This window comes from Hippichthys cyanospilos, chromosome 9, assembly GCF_059441005.1.
Source record: "Hippichthys cyanospilos isolate Australia breed blue-spotted pipefish chromosome 9, RoL_Hcya_1.0, whole genome shotgun sequence".
Taxonomy (NCBI): domain Eukaryota; kingdom Metazoa; phylum Chordata; class Actinopteri; order Syngnathiformes; family Syngnathidae; genus Hippichthys; species Hippichthys cyanospilos.
Window position 1 is genome coordinate 7117246 of NC_142377.1, and position 22101 is coordinate 7139346.

General features: G+C 38.3%; 1 protein-coding gene across 1 annotated transcript in view; it reads left to right on the forward strand.

Annotated features, from left to right (window-relative positions):
- The first annotated feature begins 2674 nt into the window (after positions 1-2674).
- Positions 2675-22101, forward strand: part of suclg2 (succinate-CoA ligase GDP-forming subunit beta) — a 61644-nt gene continuing 42217 nt past the window's right edge. The window contains exons 1-3 of the mRNA XM_088424394.1: positions 2675-2781; positions 12033-12174; positions 21327-21426. Coding sequence (XP_088280520.1) covers positions 2698-2781; positions 12033-12174; positions 21327-21426 — 326 coding nt within the window. The 5' untranslated portion in view covers positions 2675-2697. The remainder of the gene's footprint in view (positions 2782-12032; positions 12175-21326; positions 21427-22101) is intronic.

The following is a 22101-nucleotide window of genomic DNA, read 5'->3' on the forward strand; positions in this document are numbered from 1 at the left end:
AAATGGAACACATGGAGAAGTGAGAGGAGAGAAATGTGAGTACATTAGGCACACAAACACAACATAAACATGATAGAAGTGCACAAAATCCAATTGTGTGGCCTAATCATAGCAATGCTAAAGGGGAGTGAAAAGCGAGAGCTGAGGTGGAACAGCGTGTCTGATGAGATTATTGGAGCGCGCATCAACATCCATCTCGCCCCGCGTCACAGACGAAATAGAAAATGTGCGCCTAGGCTTAGGAACTCTCTGAAAGGTGACAAATCAGACAAAGTATTTAACTACAAAGGGTCAACTTATATAGATCGCACATTCGATTAAATACGAGCGGGGAAAAGATAAGCGCAAATCGTACCATTTCCATTTCAGAACCTTTTTTGTCAGTGCTTTTTCAACAAAGCATTCTGGGAAATCAATTGTATTCCTATTCACGTTTGAAAAACACATTGTTTTGCCTTGCATCTAAATATGAAACATGACAGCGGAGCGCGAGGAGCTTGCACATGACTTCATGGTTGATATCACCTGCTGAACATCTGAGAGCCCACCAGCACGATCTTTTGAACCGTTGGCATATAACGCTTGAGGCCATACAGCAGGGGACTGATTTGACTCGCTTTTTGACAGAGAATTCCAAAGTCATCATGGGGTACAAAATCTGGGCTACAAGCCCACAAAATCGTCTTCAACTATGCCGTCTGATGATGCCTGCAGCTGTGCACCTTGACGCACTTTCAATGAAACATGACGGCCTTTGAGGTGCTCACCAATTTTTACTTGCACCTGATCAATACTGTGTGTTTGTATATTTTATATATATATATATATATATATATATATATATATATATATATATATATATATATATATATTTTTTTTTTTTTTTTTTTTAAACCTCTTTTCACCTCTGAAGCACTTTGATTGATTTGATTGATTGATTAATCCATAATATGATAAAAATCATGATACAAAAGCCACTCTGGAACAGATTGATATGAAAAACGAAATATTAGGTTTCAAAATCGATACTGATATCGGTCATATTGCAATATGACTTTGTATTGTAATATATCAATTTGTGTATATATATAGGTGTATATATTAATATGTTTTGCTTTATTTCGTTTTGTATTCTTTTATAAACTCAGTGATTTTCGTAATATGAAAGGAAAAAAAACGTTTTACTTTTTTTTTAAAGAAGTTTAAGTGAAACCAAGAGCCCGTTTTGTTTCCAACGCTTGCATGCAGCATGAAAATAATCCTCTAAAACATTTCTAAATAATTGATGTGTTTTGTTTTGTTTTGTTTTTTTTCTTCGTTGTTGACGCTGCTCCAAATCTGTCTCTTATACATGTCTCTTATACAGCTATTGTTGAGTGGTTGGAGAAAGTGTCTTCCGCCTCACATTTCCTGCCCATTGACAGCTCCTCTCAGGGGAGCGACTCATTCCAACTTGTTGGAGACAGAGCAGCGGCCAGAATCTTCTTGCCACACAGACCGAAGCGGACTCTAGACAAGGGCCGCAGAGACTAGCGACTGACCTTTATTGGACCTTGTATGGACTAAGTTGCTCTCAGCAGGCGGCAGCTGGGTGCAGAAATTCAGAAATACATCCCTGAATGATATTATATCAGAGGTTGGCACACAGGTGGCGCTCTGTTGCGCATACACAAAGCATTCAAACACAGTGGTTGCATAAGAAGCAAGCTGTGAGCAATGTGACGCCCCGAAAATTATAGCAATTACCAGTCATTAACATAGACAGGCGTTCAAAGTTTTGGCAAGCAAACTTTTGCCGCATTATAAATAGCCCAAATATTATACCTCCGTGTATTTAATTTTGTAACACTGTAATGACAGGCTCTTGCCCTTCTTGACTTTAGAGCTAAATGTCGCTGGAAGATATAATTTAGCAAGTGAAAAGTAAGCGTTGAGAAAATATATTCAGTGACTCACAACCACCTTTTCTAATACCTTTTTTGAGTGGGCAGGGTGTTTTTTTTTCTCTGTATATAGCTTAACTAAAAACTATTTGGTGAAACACCAACAAAACAAAAAGCGTTTTAGGTTAAATGACCTCTGGCGGGGAACTAGCAACAGTAGAAAGACTGCCCTAAATACCCTATTAAATAAATAAATGTACATTTAAATAGAAAAATAAAAATGTCATTAATTATTTCATTACTTATATAGATGAATACGAGTTTAACTAGTTAATTTAATGTGGGATTATTTAACTGTTTCAAAAACTACATTTTCATTAAATTAATATGGAATCAACTCCCCTTTACATCCCCTTTAATTAATGAATGAAATTATAAATTAATTAAGAGATTGGATGGTATGTTGTATTTTTCTCGAAAACGTTATAAAAACATCCAAACATGTTTCATGTTTAGATTTTTAATTTTCAATGCAATACACAAAACATAAAAATAAAACAACACTGAACAACAACAATGCAACAATTTCAATAACGATTGCAGTCCTGTGAAATTTTGATTTCAATTCTATTTATTGCTCATATTTATTTAATGTACCTGCCGGCCAATTACAGTATACGTAGTTGATTTTTGGATTTTGCGAACGACCTTTGCTGAGTGTTTTGATTTTTCTTAGCACCCCCCCCAAGTGTCCGTTGACGTAGAAACCGAGCACGTGTTCGTGACGTCACCGCACTTGCATTTCCGGATCAACATGGCGGCATCCATGGCTGCACGGGCTGCAACGAAAGGACTTCGGACAGCCACGTCAAAGCACCTACTTTTGCACAAACTGAAGGTAATCTCTTTTCTTTCCTCCTCGGACTGCACGTGTGCGTTCGCATGTCAAATTTGACGAAAATTTACTCGATCGTTAGGTTAGGTTGCTACTCTGAGCATGTTAGGGCGTTAGTATACGAGGGGCATGCAAGGTAAAGTTAACACTAAGTTGTTCACATAATTATTATTTTTTTGTTGCACTGTAATAATTGTAATGTTGCGTTACGTGAGTAGAGTTACCCGAGTTTTATTTTTATTTTATTATTTTTTTGTTACACGAGTTTATGTGAGGAAAAATGTCAGCAATAATGACGTCATACGGACGAACACGTGATACCACTTTGGCATTAGGGTGCATGGTTCCTCACGTTTAGTGTTCTTATCATTCTTTAGTGCTGAATTCAGCGGAATAGTTTGCTGAAAGCTTATTAGCATTTGCGGCCTTTATTTTTATTTATTCGATGTTGTACAGAAAAAAAAATCGAGTAAGTTTGTTTTACGTGCTGTTGAGCTTTTGCAAATATGCAATTAAACTCGAAACTATATTTCGCTTGACTGAAGTCCATTAAGTTTTACAAGCAATATAGTTTCTTGCACTTTTGATTCAAAATAACAAAATGAAAAAATATCACGTGATTAATAAAAAGTAATTGCTTAAATAATGGTGAGCTTGTCCGATTTCAGTTCTGAATGTAGATCTAAAATTCAGATGCAGTGCAGTGACATTTTCTGCTTGGCTGGAAAATGTTCTGAAATCCCCAAATCTTGTAAAATGCTTAACTAGAAACTTATCCATTTTTACTAAAACAGCAATGTTGAGTATCAAACAAAATGCAAATAAAACGATTGGTCGATTTAAGGGTGCTTGATAAATTAACAAAAAAAATTCTAAATGGCCCTTGTATCCTTTGCTTGGTCTCAATTATGGTGCTTGGAGGTAAAAGTTTGTCTTGAAGCAAAAAAAAAAAAAACAGCCTCCATCAGATACCCAAAGCCACCAACGTTGCAAATAAGTGTAAAGGTCAAACTTTGGACTTTGACCAATTGTTGACTGGTTTTGCTACTTTGAACAAAGCGTTTGCTCTCATTGGATCTATATGTATAGCAAAAAGTTAGTTAACATTCCTTACACCTTTTTGCATCGCTGGACATGCCTTATAAATGATTACAAAAAATAAATATTTTAGATTTAAACAACACAATTCGATTTTAGTGTTCTAACGCACAGATTTGCATTTTTATATTGGCCGTATTCTTGCGTACAATAATTACCGTAACTGGACGAGCTAGAGGGCTTACGTCAGCAGCTGAGGTTGTTATGACGTTATTCTCAATAAAAGAAGCGAGCAGATTGAACCAACAAAATATAATTATACATAATATATTATTTATATAATATATACTTTATATATAAATAAATATATATTTATTTTACTCTATGCTTTATTATTCAATAGAATTTTCTGTAAGCCGCAGCCCTAATAACTGCTAATAACCTCCAACGAAAATGATCTTCCAAAACTAAATCAAATAATATAAAAGGGTTTCTTTAAGGACATTTTTCAATGACATCGGGGCCATTTTTTCGTGATATCAGACTGGCAAATGTTCAAATACCTTCACTTGTGAAAGTGGCATATGGCAGCCATGCAGCCAGGCAGGCATCTGGCTCACTGTCTCGCGAGACACTCTCTCGACAGTAATTATCGTCAACGGCACTCCGGGGACAACCTGACTCCCTAACTGCTGCTGTACTTAATACCACACAAGAATTCAGCCAAAACAACTCACTGCATGTACTGTGCGTACAAAAAAATTGCAGACAAATGTCTTCTGACTGATGTTGTGTCCGGATTCACAATTCCAAAGTATTGTTTGTAGACGATTTAAAAAAAAAAAATTAATATCTACATCACAATAGACTTTTTTTCAAAACAGATTATATAGCATTCACGGAACGCTGTGCTGTATTCGCACCCCCAACATGCCGCAGTGACTATGAACAAGATTATTATCTAAAAAAATTGTAGAAGTACACTTAAAAATGTATCTTTTTTTGATATATGTATCCTTTTTAATATTAACAAAAAAGCAATATAAATCCACTTTCAACACTTTTTACAGCATTTATACAGCTGACAGGCCAGTCTAAAACTGAAAAAAAGACAAGTGCATCAAAATACAAATTAAAATCAACACTGATATTTAAAGAAAAAAGCAATATAAATCAATGTTCAACACATTTTTGAAACAATTTATAATGGCCTTTATAATAGGCCATTCGTTGAAGGTACACCTTATAATCCGGTGTGCCTTATAGTGCGGAAAATACGATATGAAATTTACATGTCACAAACTTTTATGCAAGATCTTCATCAATTTAGACAGAGTTTTTATATTGTCGATACTATATTTCAAAACTCATTTTGATTCACATCTTCTCAGTTCTATTTCAGAATTGTTCCATAGATTGACACCTTGAACACATTTTCTTTACTGGTGGATTGTCTCCTGGTGACTAGTGAAAAATAAGCCACGGGGCTCAAATCATGAGAAAAAAAATGTGTGGGTAATAGTCCAAAAATGATGGTAGTTAAGTGTTGTTGAAAGTTGATTCATGTTGCTTTGTTCTTTTGTTATTGTAAAAAGTATAGAGTTTTACATATACTTTGACAATTTTTATAGATAATGATGTTATTGATAGTCACCGCGGCAAGGGGGTGGGGGGAGGGGGGGGGGGTTCCCTTTCCTACGGGGGTCTTGCAAAAAATAATTGGGAAGCCCTGGATCCGAGTATGTTCAGGCAGTTTAGTCAGCTACCAGAGTTGACATCTATCACGAAGCCCTTGCAGACGTGCAGTTGTGATGTTACACTACTTCATACTTGCTCTTGATCGTTTCCAGGAGCAGCGCAGAGGCACTGCCTTTTTGCTGTATTATAAAAACCTCTCTCCGCGCAATGCAAATAGGCGGGGAATGACGCAAGACGTAATCGGTGAATGAATTTTGCTTTTAGCAGACTTGCAGCAAGAGTCTTGGCATTCTAGAGAGTGATCACAAAATGTCAAAGTAATATGCTGCGGTAGGAATGGGTTTTAGGGCTTCTTTTGTTTTGAAGATGAAATGTCGAGTCCTCTATGTATAGATTTGAATGTCATCCATCCCGTATTCATCCATTCACCCGTCTTCTATGCAGTTTGTTCTGTTCACGGTCACTGGAAATGTGGCGCCTGTTCCATCTTAAAAAAAATGCTATGAATCAGTCAGTTAAACAGAGGAGAGAGTTCTGGTTTCAAAAATCCTCTGCGGCTATTGGAGAATGAGTGCCGCAACTAACTATTATTTCAATAATTGATGAATATGTCAGTTTTTTGTTGATGAGGACGGCAGTGATAACATTGCCGAAAATGACGACGACGATAATGACGATCACAGCTACGACAATGATGCCAACGACGTCTGGCGATGATGACGATAATGACGACGACAACGGTGGCGATTACAGCTGCGACTATGATGCCAACGTCAATCACTGCGATGATGACGGTGGCGACAATGACGATATTGCTGAATACGACAATGTCGACAATGATGACGACGAAAATGATCACGACGTCGATGACATCGATGTCGATGATGGCGATGACGTCAATGACGACGACGTCAATGACATTGATGCCTACGACGACGATGACCATGGCGACAAGGAGTACACCCATGCTGTTTTGAATTCAGATTTTGACAGAGGTCGAATGCATAGAAATAATAACTGACTGGTCCGTACCTTAAAACAAAAGATGATGGCCACCTAATATGGTCAGCAAAATTATAGGCCATAGCTCAGAAACTGTTTAAGGAAGGTGTAAATTTTGGATTTCCACATTTGACATCTTAAAGCTAATATCAGTATCCAAAATTGCAAAACTGAGCCAAGTTGAAATGACAAAGAATGACCATTCTAAAATCTCCGTTATATCACAAACTAGTATTTTTTAGAACGTCTTAAAAACAGATAAAGCAGTTTTTCCAAGCTTGTTTTTCTATCCTTATTCACCTTCCAACGTACTATGTCCTTGCCTGTTGAAAATGAAAGTCAAACGCGAACCATTAGGGTATAGAGAAAAATGGCATCTGTCTGTGAAAGACCTGTAAATAGTACAGATGAGCGGAGGCAGGAGCAGTGGAGCATGGCCTCCTGGATTTAGATCAGGTAGATTTGCATCCTGGCAGGGTCGCTCTAATCTCCTGCAGACAGGCTTAAGAATGAAAAACCTGACTGTTGTGTCTCTACAGGTATTTAAGTCATTAGCATAGGTAATTAGCTTGCGCCTATGTAGTCTTATTCAAAGGCTCCGTACTCGAGAATAGATAAAAGATGATGATGTAAAGGCGCTGCCTGGCCGCAGAATTGTTGTGGCGCAAATAAAGTATGAAAGTAGGTCTTATAAAATCAAGCCATTGATGTTCTCTCGGCACTTTAGTCACTTTGTTGTTATGGATACGTGCAGACCGGTCGCCCTCAGGTAGCAACACTAGATTATTTTTTACTGTTTAAGGCAAACATTTGAGAGGCAAAGAGTGTAGAGGGCAATGTTAATGCCTTAAATACAATTTAAGTATCTTCATGGGACTTTGCAAGCGCTTGTGGTCAGGTGAAAATACAGTATCTTACTTTGTGGATCATCATTCTTTTTAATGCCACGGGCAGTAGACATATTGATGTATAACAATGTGTATGGTTGCGTAGTAGCACTGCCATCACTAGATTTATTGCTCAAAAATGACACTGTCTGGCTGATAAATTGTCTTATGAAGGCAAGTAAGGTCTCCTTGACTTTAATAAAACGTACCATGACTTGAATAAAATGTCTTAAAGAATCCCCTCAGGCTACGATGTAGGGCTTAATGCACAATAACGATTTTTTTTGTGCAATCCGATTTGTGTGTGTGTGTGTGTGTGTGTGTGTGTGTGTGTGTGTGTGTGTGTGTGTGTGTGTGTGTGTGTGTGTGTGTGTGGTCGTTCACATTTCCGATTGAATGCAGCCTGTGTGTGTACGCTAAGCGGCCCACAACTGCGCATTGAGTACACCGTGACGTCACGCACGCTAACATTCGTGATCACAGGAGAAATTGACGATCTTGAAATGGCGGTTGTACCAGAGAGACAATATCTTCAAGCTGATAAATTTAAGGAAGAAATTGAGGAGGGGAGGAGTGAAGTTTTTGGCCAGGGCATTTTGTGTCGTGCCAGCAACGTCTCGCTCGCTTGCTCGAACCAAGTAAGAGAGAGAAATGTCTGGTCAAGGGTAAAATTTTGTCTATTGCGCCCAACCTGGCATAGTCTTTGGAACTTCATTTGTGCCATTATCAGTAGCGGTAATTTACATGTTATCATTTGATTTTCGGTGTCACACAATTTTTCTTAAATACTTGATTTTTTTTTTTTTAGCATGCACATCACATTCCCAGTTTTAGAAGCTTCTAACGTTTCCTAATCCTCCTCTAAATTATTGAAAAGCCCTAAGCACCTCACTAGTTACAGAAATGCCTATTAACCTTGGTAAAGCAGTATTCAAATCTAGTTAGAGCTAACTTTGTCCCTTGCGGGGAGGAAATGTAAATGCGTTCCCTCTCTGAGACGGAACGAGAAGCTGCCCGTTGTTTGAAGTTCCAGCAAGGGCTGTTTCAAGCAGAGGGCTCCCCGCCCCTCTGTGTAAAATATTCACGACTGAGCCTCAGTGAGACACCTTTGTTGCCTGTGTTTTCCTACCAATCATACAGTGTGGGGAAATCATTAAGTTGGGGTCCTTAAGATGCGGGTATATCATTAAGTCGGGGGCTTGACGAGTTTAAAAAAACAGCAGCAACAACATGTTAACAAAGACAACTTGCTTGGTGAAGCCGGAATCTGCTTTGCTTTATAAAAGACTGTCAAAGGATAAAGTATCACACGCAAATTAAATCACCCTGAAGGTCGGAGTTTGCTGTATTTACAGCCCGTGCACGCAACTATAAATTTGGCTTACAAAAGATTTTGAACACTGAAGATAGTGATAACGCTTGTTGATGACATAATCGTATCTGCCTGGTAGAATAGCTTCAGAAATGTCTGACCGCGGAATTGGAGGAGCTGTCGGATGGTTACCCACTCGCTCTGCCTTCCCGGGAATTCATATGTTGGTGGAATGCTAAGATAGCGCTCGGCAATAAATTGAATCAATGCAATTAATAAACAATCAAATGCCAGAATGCTAGATGAATGATTTGCAAGATGTGTTCCCAATGCCGCTTTCCCGCACTATAAGGCGCACCGGATTATAGGGTGCAACTTCAATGAATTTTAAAACTGTTTTAATATATAAGGCGCACTACATTATAAGGCACATAGAATAGGAGCTACAGTAGTGGCTGAGGTAGAAAGAGCTATCTATATATATATATATATATATATATATATATATATATATATATATATATAAATAATGTAACTGAATTTAATAGTTCAAAAGAAAAAAAATAGCACTGAAAGCATTGCGTTAAAGTGGGCATAGACTTAGTGAACCGTTGGCCCTTCGGCTTTGTAAATTTGAAATTGTTCATCTTGTCTAATTACTCAACACCAATAGAATTAAAGTATCAGTAATTAAACTCACATTTGGTTTACTAGTCATGTATTCTTTGCTATGCTGAAGCAGCATGGTGTGCAGCTGCTCTCAATCTCGCATTGTGCAGCCGTAATGGTGACTAAATGAGAAGCTTTGCTGCTCATAAAGGGGATTTTGCCATCTGTCCACGCCTTGTTAACAAGGCAAACGGCTAGTTAAATTATAATACATATTCAGTATAATTTAATAATTTATGCTATGGTATCATTGTTATTTGGATACATACCAAAGTAAGGAATTCAGCTGAGCAATCAAACAATTGCGTGAGAATCAAATAACACACTAAAAAATGGAAATTCTACTAGAATTACTGTATACAGGGATGCAGTCATTGGTTGAAAGGAAATATTTTAATGAGCTTAGCACACAGCCCTGTGGAACATCACTGTTCGGTATGTGAGTTGAAAGTGCGGGTGCGCTAAAGGGAATGTTAACAAAACAATCAGATCAAACGTTATTAATAGACAATCCGAAATTAAGAATACAGATGATTTGAGGAAAGTACTATCTGGGGAAAAATACGTCCTGATTACATTAAGACTAGTCAATTTTTGATGTGAGTTTGAATTCAGTTGACAAGCTCCAAATAGTGGAGAATCACACAGAACTTACCTTACAATAATCCTTGTTTTCATTCATGCACAGCAGCACTATAGGGACTCTTAACTCCAACATGCCTTTTCTCTTTACACATTTAAAATTCAATCTGTTTTTAATAGCAAGAGCAGCTGGAGCTGGCAGGGCCTATGTCTGCTGATGGTGCAAATAGCTCTAGAGCTGTCCTGGTGCTCAACTTGACTTAACGCCTCATTACTGGGAAAAGAGAAGGAGAGATGTTTGGAGGCAGCAGACAAGACAGAGTCAGGGAGTGGAGAGAGAGAATGTAGTCTGAGCAGTTCCCAGATAAGGACACTTGTATTGTGATTTTGTGACACGGCAGAACAGAAGCGTTCCCATTCGAGAAGACAGTGTCCATTTGAGACTTTATTTGGACGATTTTACCTCCATTGCGATTAAACTCACTGTCAAATCTTGACATCTTTCTTATCTTCAGTGCAGAGTTATCAATAAGAAAGACTGGTGACCAAGAACACAACCTGAGTCAAATATGTCAAAGACAAAGATGACGACAACGATGATAATGACAACGATGATGATGACAACGACGTTGATGACGCGAGCTGACGACGTCTTTGATGACAATGACGACGGCGACAATGGTGACTGATTAAAACGATGACAATGACTGACGAGATGACAATGACGATGACTACGACAGCAATAGTGACAATGATTAACAAGACAACGATGACGATGACCAAGACAATGACGGCGACGACATCGTCGACAACGACAATGATGATAGTGATTAAAACGATGACGACAGAAATGACAATGACAAAGACGACGGCAAAGATGACGATGACGACGATGACTACGGCGATTATGACAATGACCACAGCGAAGATGACGGCGATAACGGCGACAATGGTGACAATGATTAAAATGACAACAAAGACTGTGACGACGACGAAAATGACGACGACAAAGATGTCGACAAAGACTATGATAACGATAAAGATGATCACGACGACTGATGCCGACGACCGATGACGACGATGATGACGATGACTACGATGACGACGATAACGATGACAACAATGGTGACGATTAAAACAACGACGACAGCAACGATGACCAAGACAAATGACGACGACAATAGTGACGATTAAAATGACAACGAAGAATGTGACGACGACAAAAATGACGATGACGACAAAATGACGATGATAAGGATGACGACGATGACGACAAAGATGTCGACGACAAAGACTATGATGACATTGATGACAGTCGACTATGATGAAAAAGATGATCACAACAAAGACGATCACGACTGATGACGATGAGTATGACGATGACTACGACGGCGATTATGACAATGACTATGACGACGATGACGACAATGGTGACGATTAAAACGACGAGGACAGCAACGATGACAAAGACAAATGATGATGACGATGACTGCAAAGACGAAGAATGCGAAGATGACGGCAACGACGATTATGACAACGATGATGACGACAGCGATAGCGACGACAAGTCAAATTTGTCTTTTTTAAAAGGAGAATAGTTTTGCCTTTTCAGATCAAACCGGGGAGCTGAAATTGAACTCGGGACTGAAACGTGAGGCAAATACGCTAACCACTCTTCCACTGCGCCGTGGTTTATAACCTTAGCCATAGGTGTCAAACTCCAGTCCTCGGGGGTCGGTATCCTGCATGTTTTTGAATCCTCTTTCAAGCATACTTGAGTCAAGTGATTAAGATCATTTTCAAGCTCCTGTTAGTGAACTAATCATTTGAAAGAGGTGTGTTGGGGTGAGAAAACCGGAAAACATGCAGGATACCGGCCCTCGAGGACTGGAGTTTGACATCTATGCCTTAGACCATGAAATATGCCTGCAGGCAGGATAGCCCCTAACTAGTCGGGGACCTTCCACTCTCCGTCCAGAAGTACCACGCCCTGAGCGAATATTCATCATTGAATGCATGGGTTATGCATGTTAAAATGAGATAACTTTTATATTTTTCCTTCACAGTGCAATGGGTTTAGTCCTAAAAGATGGCTGAATCTTCAAGAGTACCAAAGCAAAAAGTTGATGCAAGAGTGTGGCGTTGCTGTCCAACGCTTCTTTGTAGCCGACACGGCCTCAGAGGCCTTCGAGGCGGCAAAGAGACTCGGTGAGTAGTGGAAACACACATTTGTTCTATAGGCTTGCGGATAAGAATCATTCAGGTTCTCGATTGCTATTATACCACTAATTCTTCATTTATGTTCATGCTACATTTCGCTTCTGTAAGGATGACCCGATCACGTTTTTTTTTACTTTTTTTTTTTTTTTTGTGAGAGTCTGAGCGATTTGATTTTACGAATCTGCCTATGCCAAGTCCTGACCTGACTTCGACATAAAGGGCACATCCGATTTCGGGCAGGGCCTTGTGGCCTAAAAATATATAACCTCAATTTTCGCCATGCATTCTAGACTAGTACGATTTGAATCCATTTTAATTGAAGTGTTAACCCAACAAACCATGGTGCAGTCTCACAATACCAGACTTATGTGTCCAAAATGTCAAATGGAGGTCGTTCAAAAATGGGCAAAATTACAGCAATTTGAATGTTGCAAAATTAATGGTGCGCCTTATACACTTGTGCGTCTATTTCGGGAGTTACCGTAATTAACAAAATGTTTTGAGAAATATTTAGACAATGATAATGTAAATGGATTTTGAATCAGTTTTATCGTGAACTTAATATTCATAATCTTACGGATAACTTGCTTAAATGTTACATTTAACCGATACCAAAGATGTTTTTGTTAAATGTATTTCATGAGTCAAGGCATTCAATCCTAGGTATCTATTTATTTATTTATTCATTTTCAAGTGTGAAGGTTATTTTTAAAATGACAATTATTTTACTTTTCTTTATACTTATATTTATAAGTATTATACTTTTATTTATTTATTTTTTGCTATCTTGCATTGCACCTAAAGTAAAAATGCCGGTTTGATTACACTACTATTTAGTTAGTGAAACTACCGTATAATTTAATATAAAATTTATGTTGCGTGGCTCTTTGGCCGTGCTACAAGATGTGAATTGTTATGATTAATCCGAGATGAAGTTTTATCAAGATTAATCATGTCTTCCAAATTTCTTGCTAATGCTTTGCAGCCTCTATTTTATGTTGTTGCTTTTTTTGTGAAGCTTGATGATTACGCCTTCTTGTTTTTTCATCACGGCACTCAACCGAATAGATTTTTTTAACAGCCTCTCGCGTTCAGTTTTTCACACATCACATGGCTTTCGTTTGTGTTTTTCTTATTTTATTTTAACCCTCGGGTTGCAGTTTGGAATCTTTGGATCATTACCCCCGCGTGCTCACGCCACGCCATGCTGAAAACGTTATTTTAGTTATACTTGATAGATACATTTGACTAAAATAGAACAGAACCCCAAACACATTTGTTTGCACTCACACAAACATATTTTGCATCTACCAGCTTCCCTGTTCTTCTCTCTGCCCCCACATCAAATTATCCAGAATGTATTACTTAGCTTTGTCACTTTCTACCTTCTCCAACTGAAGCTTTGTGTATCCAGGATTGCAATTAACAAGTATGTTGCTACTCTGTTGCCTGGCTTCGGAAATTGGCGGCTATCGATATCCTCGATAAAAGCACATTTTTACAGACTTTTCAGCCAGGTATTTTTCGAAGAGAACGATGAGGCACACTGAGGACAAACTAACAAGACCGATGAAGTTTGAATTGACTTGCGTGGAAGTCAGCCGAAAAAAAAACATCACTCAAGAACAAAAGAACACAGCGTTGTTCACATCGAATGCTGCTCGCGCTACAAAGTAAAAGATGATCCAGTAGCAGATCGTAGTCTCAACCTTGCTTCCTGGAGGAACTTCAAAATAAAATAAAGGCCGTTCGTTTCCTACATTACTTGTTATCCCACATTTTATTTTGAAACATTGTCTGGTTTTCTCAGAGCGTTCCTCAGAACTCCCACGGTTGTGCCACAAGCCAAGACACAATTGGCTCCCGGAGTGACCAATGAGGGCAGGAGTTGTAATCTACTCTCCCCCTTACTCCCATGGTCGCGCTTGCGAGCCATACACGTGTCTTGTAGGGATGCCCGAGAGCTGCGCTTCTTCATAAAACTCCCAAGCTGCGAGGTGAGATGTGGTGAGGAGCAGCAAGACAGCTATGGCCACGAAAGAAAGCGTTGTAAATCTCTTACCTAGATTTCTTTCGTCATAAATTGGAATTTCAAGTGTAAACTCTCATTGTTATCATGTTCGGTCAGCTGCAAGCTCACTAATTCTCTAATTAGACTTCCGGGCGCCGTTAATGTAACCTCGGCTCTCCGTGAAACTACAGCCGAGGGAAGGGATAACAGTACAGTTACTTTATAAAGTTTAATAATTTAAGAGTTAAGTAAATATGTTTACTGCAGTACTATTAAATATAGTAAATATGTAAGTAAATATGTAAATATGTAAGGTATAAATAATTTTCACATTTTAAAAAATTATTGTATCCACATACGCATGCATAAAAATTCCGTGGCGTTGTCCTCGTTAAGGACGAAAAATGTGAGATTTCTGTATATCATATTTGAATTCCCAATGTTCTAAAGGTAAGATTCCATCATTTTATATGCATACATTTAGGCTTATAGTACCATGATATAAACCTTTTGAAGTCAACAAGTAAAATACTCATTGACCCCCCTCACCCCCCATGACTTTAATAACATTTTGTGAGGTTAATAGTGGAGTTTTATTAACATTTTTGGCAGATGGGTGACTTAAACAACAATAGATCCTTTTTTGAATTATTATGGACCCATACTGGGACACACATGCAAGGAGCTGTCAGGATGTCAAAGCTTTTCTAACACGTACACCTCAGGGACTCCAAGGTAACATGCAGTTTTATTTCAGCCACTCTGTCTATCAAAAGTTAATTGCCCAGAACCATTACTAAAACACACATGAATTATAAACTGTGTGAATTTTTGAACTTTTTCCACCCTATTTATTTTCAGATGGGCTTATTACCTTGCACGCCTAACCAAGTCCTTCTCAAATAGTGGGGGCAGTGGTTAGCACGTCAGAGTTTAGGGACCCGAGTTCAAATCCGCGTGGCTCCGGCCTTCCTGCGTGGATTTTGCATGTTCTCCCCGAGCGCTTTGCACTGGTTAAGGGGTACCTGACTGAAAAGATATTTCACAGGGGGTACATCACTGAAAAAGATTGAGAACCACTGTGCTCTTTAACTGCAGTAATTTGTAATATTCGATTAGAAAATATGTATCCATTCATCCATTTTTTTATGAATATGTTGGGGTTAAATATACAGGCATGTTCAATAACAAAAACGTTTTTTGGGGGTCAATCTTTGCTGCCGCGGCTTATATATGGGATATACAACATCTCACATGATTGGAAAAAAAAAGGTAGAGAACCACCTGTCTAAATGAACAATTTCGTTCCTGAATATATTTCATCAACGTGAACAAAATGTATTTCATCCACCAATCCTCTTGTAGCTTTCACTCACGCAAGGTACCATGGAAACAAGAAGCTTCTGCTGGCACATTAGTATGGTGCTAATTCAATAGAAGGAGGATGTGTGTCTAAAATAATTCCATGTCTCACCCTCGTCGTGAATAGGTTAGGGTGCGTAATGAGGAGGTGGAAACACTAAGCTGCTTACAAAAATCATCTCTGTGAGAGACAGGCGGCTTTACACTGCAAAGCCTATTTACAGCTGTTAGGACAATTTAGCAATTCATGGCTTCTTCAAAACCCCAGACTTAAAAGCTAGCTAATTTATGCTGTGACATCAAGTCCAACGGAGGACAGTGGACAGTGTTCCTTCATGCATGTGTCTATGTAAGTCCTTGGATTACCTGACTGCTCTGTTGTTGTTGTTTTTTTTTTTTTTTTACCTTCTTTAACTAATTCAATCCCAAAGACATGTTTTGAAGGTTTTTTTTTTTTTAAAGTACAGTACAAATATTCAATTCTTTAGATTTTATACAGATGCTCATTCGCATACGAAGGCATTACGTTCTGGTCGCCCGTTTATGGAGTAAGCGGATGACTCTAAATTTTTTTGAGTTTTAATTGGTTTTGCACGCATACGACTCTAAACTGTGTTGAGTTTATGAATTGAAAACTTGCGAGTGAATGACTGGAAGTGAATGTCTGGACTCTTAACTATTTCATTTCCAAAAACACATTTAATTATAAAGTGCAATAGCAATTAATTCCAGGTACATAAATACGTATTTTTATCAAGTGTTTTGCCAAAAGACGGTCTAAGCATGGCTTGTGAATTAAGAATTATGTAATGAATGAATAAGGCACTAAAATATACTTAGTTACTTAAGGTACTAGAAATACTAAGATAATTGATTACTTTAGAAATCAAATTACTATAGCAATGAATTACTTTAAGCAAATATGTACTAAAGTATCTGACTACTTAAGGTTCTACGTACTGAAACAATCACTTGCGTTTTAAATATTCAAGCACCTAAAGTAATTGATTACTTAAGTACTTAAATTAGTGCCAGCCATTTTTCACACACTCCTTCAGTCAAACACTTGGAAAACATGGAAAAAATGTAAATAAGTGCCTTGGATCCTGGAGTCTTTTAAGAAAAAAGTTTAACATAAATGAGTAATAAACGAGATGAGAAAAAACGTAAAAACACGTCTTTGGGATTGAATGAGTGAATTGTATATCTCCAGCCTCCTAATCAGGTGTTTACCACAATGGCTAGAAGTGCAGAAGCATCTGTCTTCCTTTGTCACAGGTAAAGGACAAAAGCTGCTCTGTCCATCCAGGGACTCAAGGGAATGTGCTGCTGAGGCACAGCACTCAATTTATTGAGCTCATGTTGAGGCGAATTGGCTCGAACTAGGGCATTGAGGTAAAGATGCTGTACGGTTCTTGCATTACTATTTAATCAACAAGGAAGGTTAGGCACAACATTGAGTTCGATGTACTTAAAAGCGAGAGGCATCAAAGGATGAACGGCATTGAGAAAGCAAAGTGCTGCGCAGGTGGACCTGAAGCGGCGTGGGCAAGAAAATAAGTGAGGTTAAATGTAGTTTCGGTCCATTTAGTACAGTATTTGCACATTTATGGCGGGGTTAGCTTGCAAAAAAATATCAGCAATCAGTGAAATCTGCAAAGCCTCCGTAGATTTAATAAACAAAATTTGATGGAATTAACCCAAAGGATAGAACATTCATTTAAGAGATAAAAATGAATGCTCATTCTCCGTTTGCTTCATCTGAGCCGATCTTAACATCTTCTTAACAAAAAAATGTGTGTGTGTGTGTGTATATATATATATATATATATATATATATATATATATATATATATATATATATATATACATACATGCTATCGTTCAGGAACAACATATTTAGTTTTCATGATCAATCTGCAATGATGAACACAAAAAAGTATTACCGTATTTCTCCAAGTCAAGTTTTTTTCAACCTCCATTTTAGGGTGGTCGACTTATAACAAAATAACTCAAAGCAGACCATTTTTTTCCCACATATCTGTATTTGAATAACATGAATTCAAATGTGAAAGAAGTAATGTATTTCTCTGTGTTGAAGTCCCCCCCCCCACCGCCTTTTTTACTTGTATTTGCATGAATTTTACATAAGTATAAGTCTACCCCTGATTTTCGTGGTTACTTATATCATTTGTGTCCATAACCACAACAGTATGTTATTCAATATACGATGTAAAAATGCCTCTAAAAGTACCGTAATTTTGTCATTTTAACTCCTTCGGTGCCATGGACACGAACTCTCATCTTTTAAAATAGTAATAACAATAATAATAAAATTCTGGTCAAATGCAGGGTTTGTTTTTTTTTCATAGAAAAGAGCTGACACCCACAAGTAATGCTTACCAAATATAAGCCTATTGAGCACTGTAGTGCTCACTTTGACCAATGGATGGCAGTGTTTCCACACTTACAACAGCTATTAACTACATCAATTCTAACTGAAGAATGGAAGTCAATCTTTTTATGGCAGCACCCATATTTACATAGACATAGCACACAATTGTCTGTTGACCTTGAAAGGTGGATAAAAATGCGAAATAAACTGGTTTTCTTTTCCAATAACGCATGGCACTGAAAGAGTTAGTAACACACACGTGTTTTAATTGTACAGTCATGATCTATAAAGCGACTAATAGAATAATAATTTCCCCAAATTGAAGTAAAAAATCTGAGTTTTAGAAAGGTCGGCTTGAAATACGGTAATAATAAATTACTCCGCATATTTCACCCTTTATCTGGCCACGGCTCTTCGAATTTCAAATTAATTTGATGGATTCAAGTAAAACTATTGGGAATCTCCTTAAGTACATCAAATCGTTTAACACACTGCGCTGCACTTTTCCCCAGCCACTCACTCATCCTTATAAAAGAAATGAATAGGCCAAAGTCTCTCAGGGGGAGGAGCTTCACATCATTGACTTGTGAAATGAAAGATAGCAAACGCACCAACAACTGTGGCTTTGTATACTCATGAAGTTGAAGTACTTATTCAAAAGTAACTCCATCTACAGTAGTAGACCATCAAGAAGAGCATAGAAAAGTCTCCATATGCTCCACAGATACACGCAACAACAGCACACACACTCGCGCGGAGCTCTAAGAGGGTCGGTCGTCTTATCCCTCAGCACTTCTGACAAAGACGGCAGCAAAAGGACAGTGCTTAAGCCAACTCTACTCCGCGCTAAATGCTACTGTCAGCACTTTTCACCAGAGACACTGCCTTATTTTCTGAAAGGAAGAAGATGAAAGTCATTTGAAAAAGGCGCTTGAAGTGTTAAGGGGCACAAGGCGACCGTCGGAACAACAAAAGAGGGTTTACAGACAGAGAGGAAGTCCAGTCAGCCATATGCCGTCACTTTCGCCATATTTGATCGGCGTTTGGTTAGATTTCCCTTAGGTTGGGCCGGTCCTTCTCTGTTAGATTTTGCAAAGGCCCCCGAGGAAAGAGAAAACCCCCAGACTAGGAATAAGATTGTTAGGTACCAAAATTACAGTTACACAATTACAATTAAGTACAGTGGTACTTCTGCTAATGAAATGTATATGTCATTTCATAACGTTTATTTTTCGTAAGTAGAAGCGCTTCTTACATGGAAATCAGTTCCAAGCCTCCTAAAAACACCCCTTTAAATTACCGTAATTTCCTAAATATAGGACGCACATGTTTGGAGGACGCACCCTTAAGATTAAGGGTCAAATTCTGGTATTTTCTAAGTTACCGTGTATATGACGCACCGACAGTTTGGGAACAGTATAAAAACTGTCGCAAAACAAAATCTCCTCTTTGTCAACCTTTCATATTTTCTTGTGTTCATATTTGTAAGTTATATATTTGTTGTGGGTTAAGTGTGTTTCAGATTTCCCACATTGTGACAGCCCAGTGAACGTCTCATCAGTGGAACGTTGAATCCGCGCTAAGCCGTTGTTTTTCCTTTTCCTCGTGACGCTGCTCGAGCTCATTTTACCTGGAGTTGCGTAGCATCCGTTTACGAATGTATATGCTGAAGGACCGCACTTTATAAACGAGAAATGGATATACCTCTCCGTTTTCTCTTACCGGTGCGCTCATAATTGAATCAGCCGGAGACATCCTAACTTTAACGTTTTAGTAATATTCCTGCATGTGAACAAGGATGGACTCGGACGTTGCTTCAGTCTGCTCACTTCTTTTATTGAAAATAATGCCGTAACAACCTCAGCTAACATGAGCTGGATGCTAACCGCCAATGAGCATGTTCTGTTAATGTCTATTAGTTTTTTGTTGTGGGTTAGCGTTGTGATTTTTTGTGGTTTTCTGTTCTGGGGTTTTGTGGGCTTTTGTTCAGGTTTTTTAGTTCATGTTTTGTTCCCCTCATGTCTGTCCTTGTCAGTGTGATTGTGTACATGTCTGCGTATACCTGCTTCCTTTGTATTGGCCAATCATCTCCCTCTTCCAATTGTTACCTGTACAGGTATTTCGTGTTGTCTCGTTAGATGTGAGTGTATTTAGTTCCCCGTTTCCTTTCGGTTCTTCTCGGGTCATTTTCTCTTATTTCGTCTTAGGTCGAGTTGTGACACGTCCACCCTCTAGCCCTTTATGGTATTTATTGCAAGCAAGAATACGGTTTATGTAAAAATGCACATTTGTGCGTCAAAACTGCAAATCTGTGCCTCAAATGTTTGTCTCATATTAAGGGAATTATGGTATTTTTAAACAATCAATTAATATCTGCACAATTTAGTTTTTCTTCATCTCTTTTGCTTTATATAGCAAGATATAGATATAGCCCACGAAGCCCCGTTGAAAGCTAAAGTCGATTGTGATGTCATCCTTGTGCAGTTCGTGCCCGCCAGGCACTCTTATTTCATCTTACTTTGAACTCTTTTTAATTTTGCAAAATGGCCTTTTTATTACTTTATTTATTCATTTATGAATCCTCTCAACCCTCTTTTGTGTGTGAGTACACCCCCCCGCCCCCCCTTCGAAGCTTCACACTGCGAAGACTGGATCTCACTAATGCAGTGTTAGTTTAATCCCCGCCACCCTGTCAGAGACTATTTTCTCTTCTACTTTTTTTTTCTGTCTCTTCCTGCAGGAAATGTTTTTTTTAGGCCTCTGTGACTTCCCAGAGTTGTGTCTTCATGTTCTCCCTACTTTTCTGACATAGGATGATCTTGTTTCTTGCCTCGGGGGTCAAGGTGTCCATCAGGCTGTCCGCCATTTTTTTTTCCACAAGCATTTTCCCAACCTGACGAGAGCCTCTTGCTCTCGTCAATGGCCGGACTTGCCCACTTAGGTAATGATAACCTTGCCTGGAACCATCTTTTTATCAAGAGTACCAACTCTATTTAATTGGGGCTCTTGTAGGATGAATGCTGAAGAGACAGCTGAGTGGCATGGTGATTTTTTTTGCCTCTTGTCAGGTTAAAAAAAAGAAAGAAGGGCAGCAAAGGAGAAGCTGTGTGATTTTATATGAGAGCAAGGTCAATTTTTTTTTAACGGCATGAGTTTGAGGCTAATAAGTTGACTTAACATTAACGTATTTACCACTATATATATAATATAAAAGTAAGGCTAAATTCTCCAGTGACTAAATATTTTCCACATTAGACTTCACATTTCACACTCAGTATTGCATCTCAAAGGTGCAAAACTGCAATCTCATGTGCCGTGTGTTTTTTGTTTTGTTTTGTTTTTTTGCCCATAATTGCCTCTGTTTCGTTTCAGATGCCAAAGAGATTGTGCTAAAGGCTCAGATTCTGGCCGGTGGAAGAGGCAAGGGCGTGTTTGATAGTGGCCTCAAAGGTGGAGTGCATCTAACTAAAGAGTGAGTCATACTCCTTTGCTTGCTATTATTTTATCATTATATCATATAATATCATAGTTTTATTTTATACCTGCTATAGAATTAAGTGTAAAAATATAGGATTTTTTGTTTTTCTCCCTGGGATGTCCAAACTTAGGCCAGTGGGCCATTTGCGGCCCGCCATCCCACATTTAAGCGGTTCGTGGCATATGCTAAAATTACATTTTAACAAAATAAATAAATAAAAAAAAGCATTTTTTTTTAATTACTACTTTATATAGTCTATGTATCGCCCAATTGCTTGCTTAACTGATTGATTTGTACAGTTAATCAGTTCAAGTAAATATTATTAATAGCAATTAAGACTGTTAGGTCTTTAGGTATGTGGACCACAGAAGAAAAAGTTTGGACCCCCTGCATTAATGTCTCGCTTTATGCAGCAAGCTTTCGTTTTACTTACAAATTTGGTTTCCCCGGATGGCAGATTCACATCGTTATTTTCCTCTGTTACGGTTTTGTGCAGTAGTCTAAAAGGAGGATTTACCGTGAAGTGTTGTGCATATTTTTCGATTCCCTCCCTTGCATTTCTTTTTACTATTTGGGTTGTTTCTGAACCGTTAAATATATGTGAATATTACTGCTGGGACTTTTTTCCTTACAGAAATAACTAGTATTCGTATATCACAAGCATGTGGC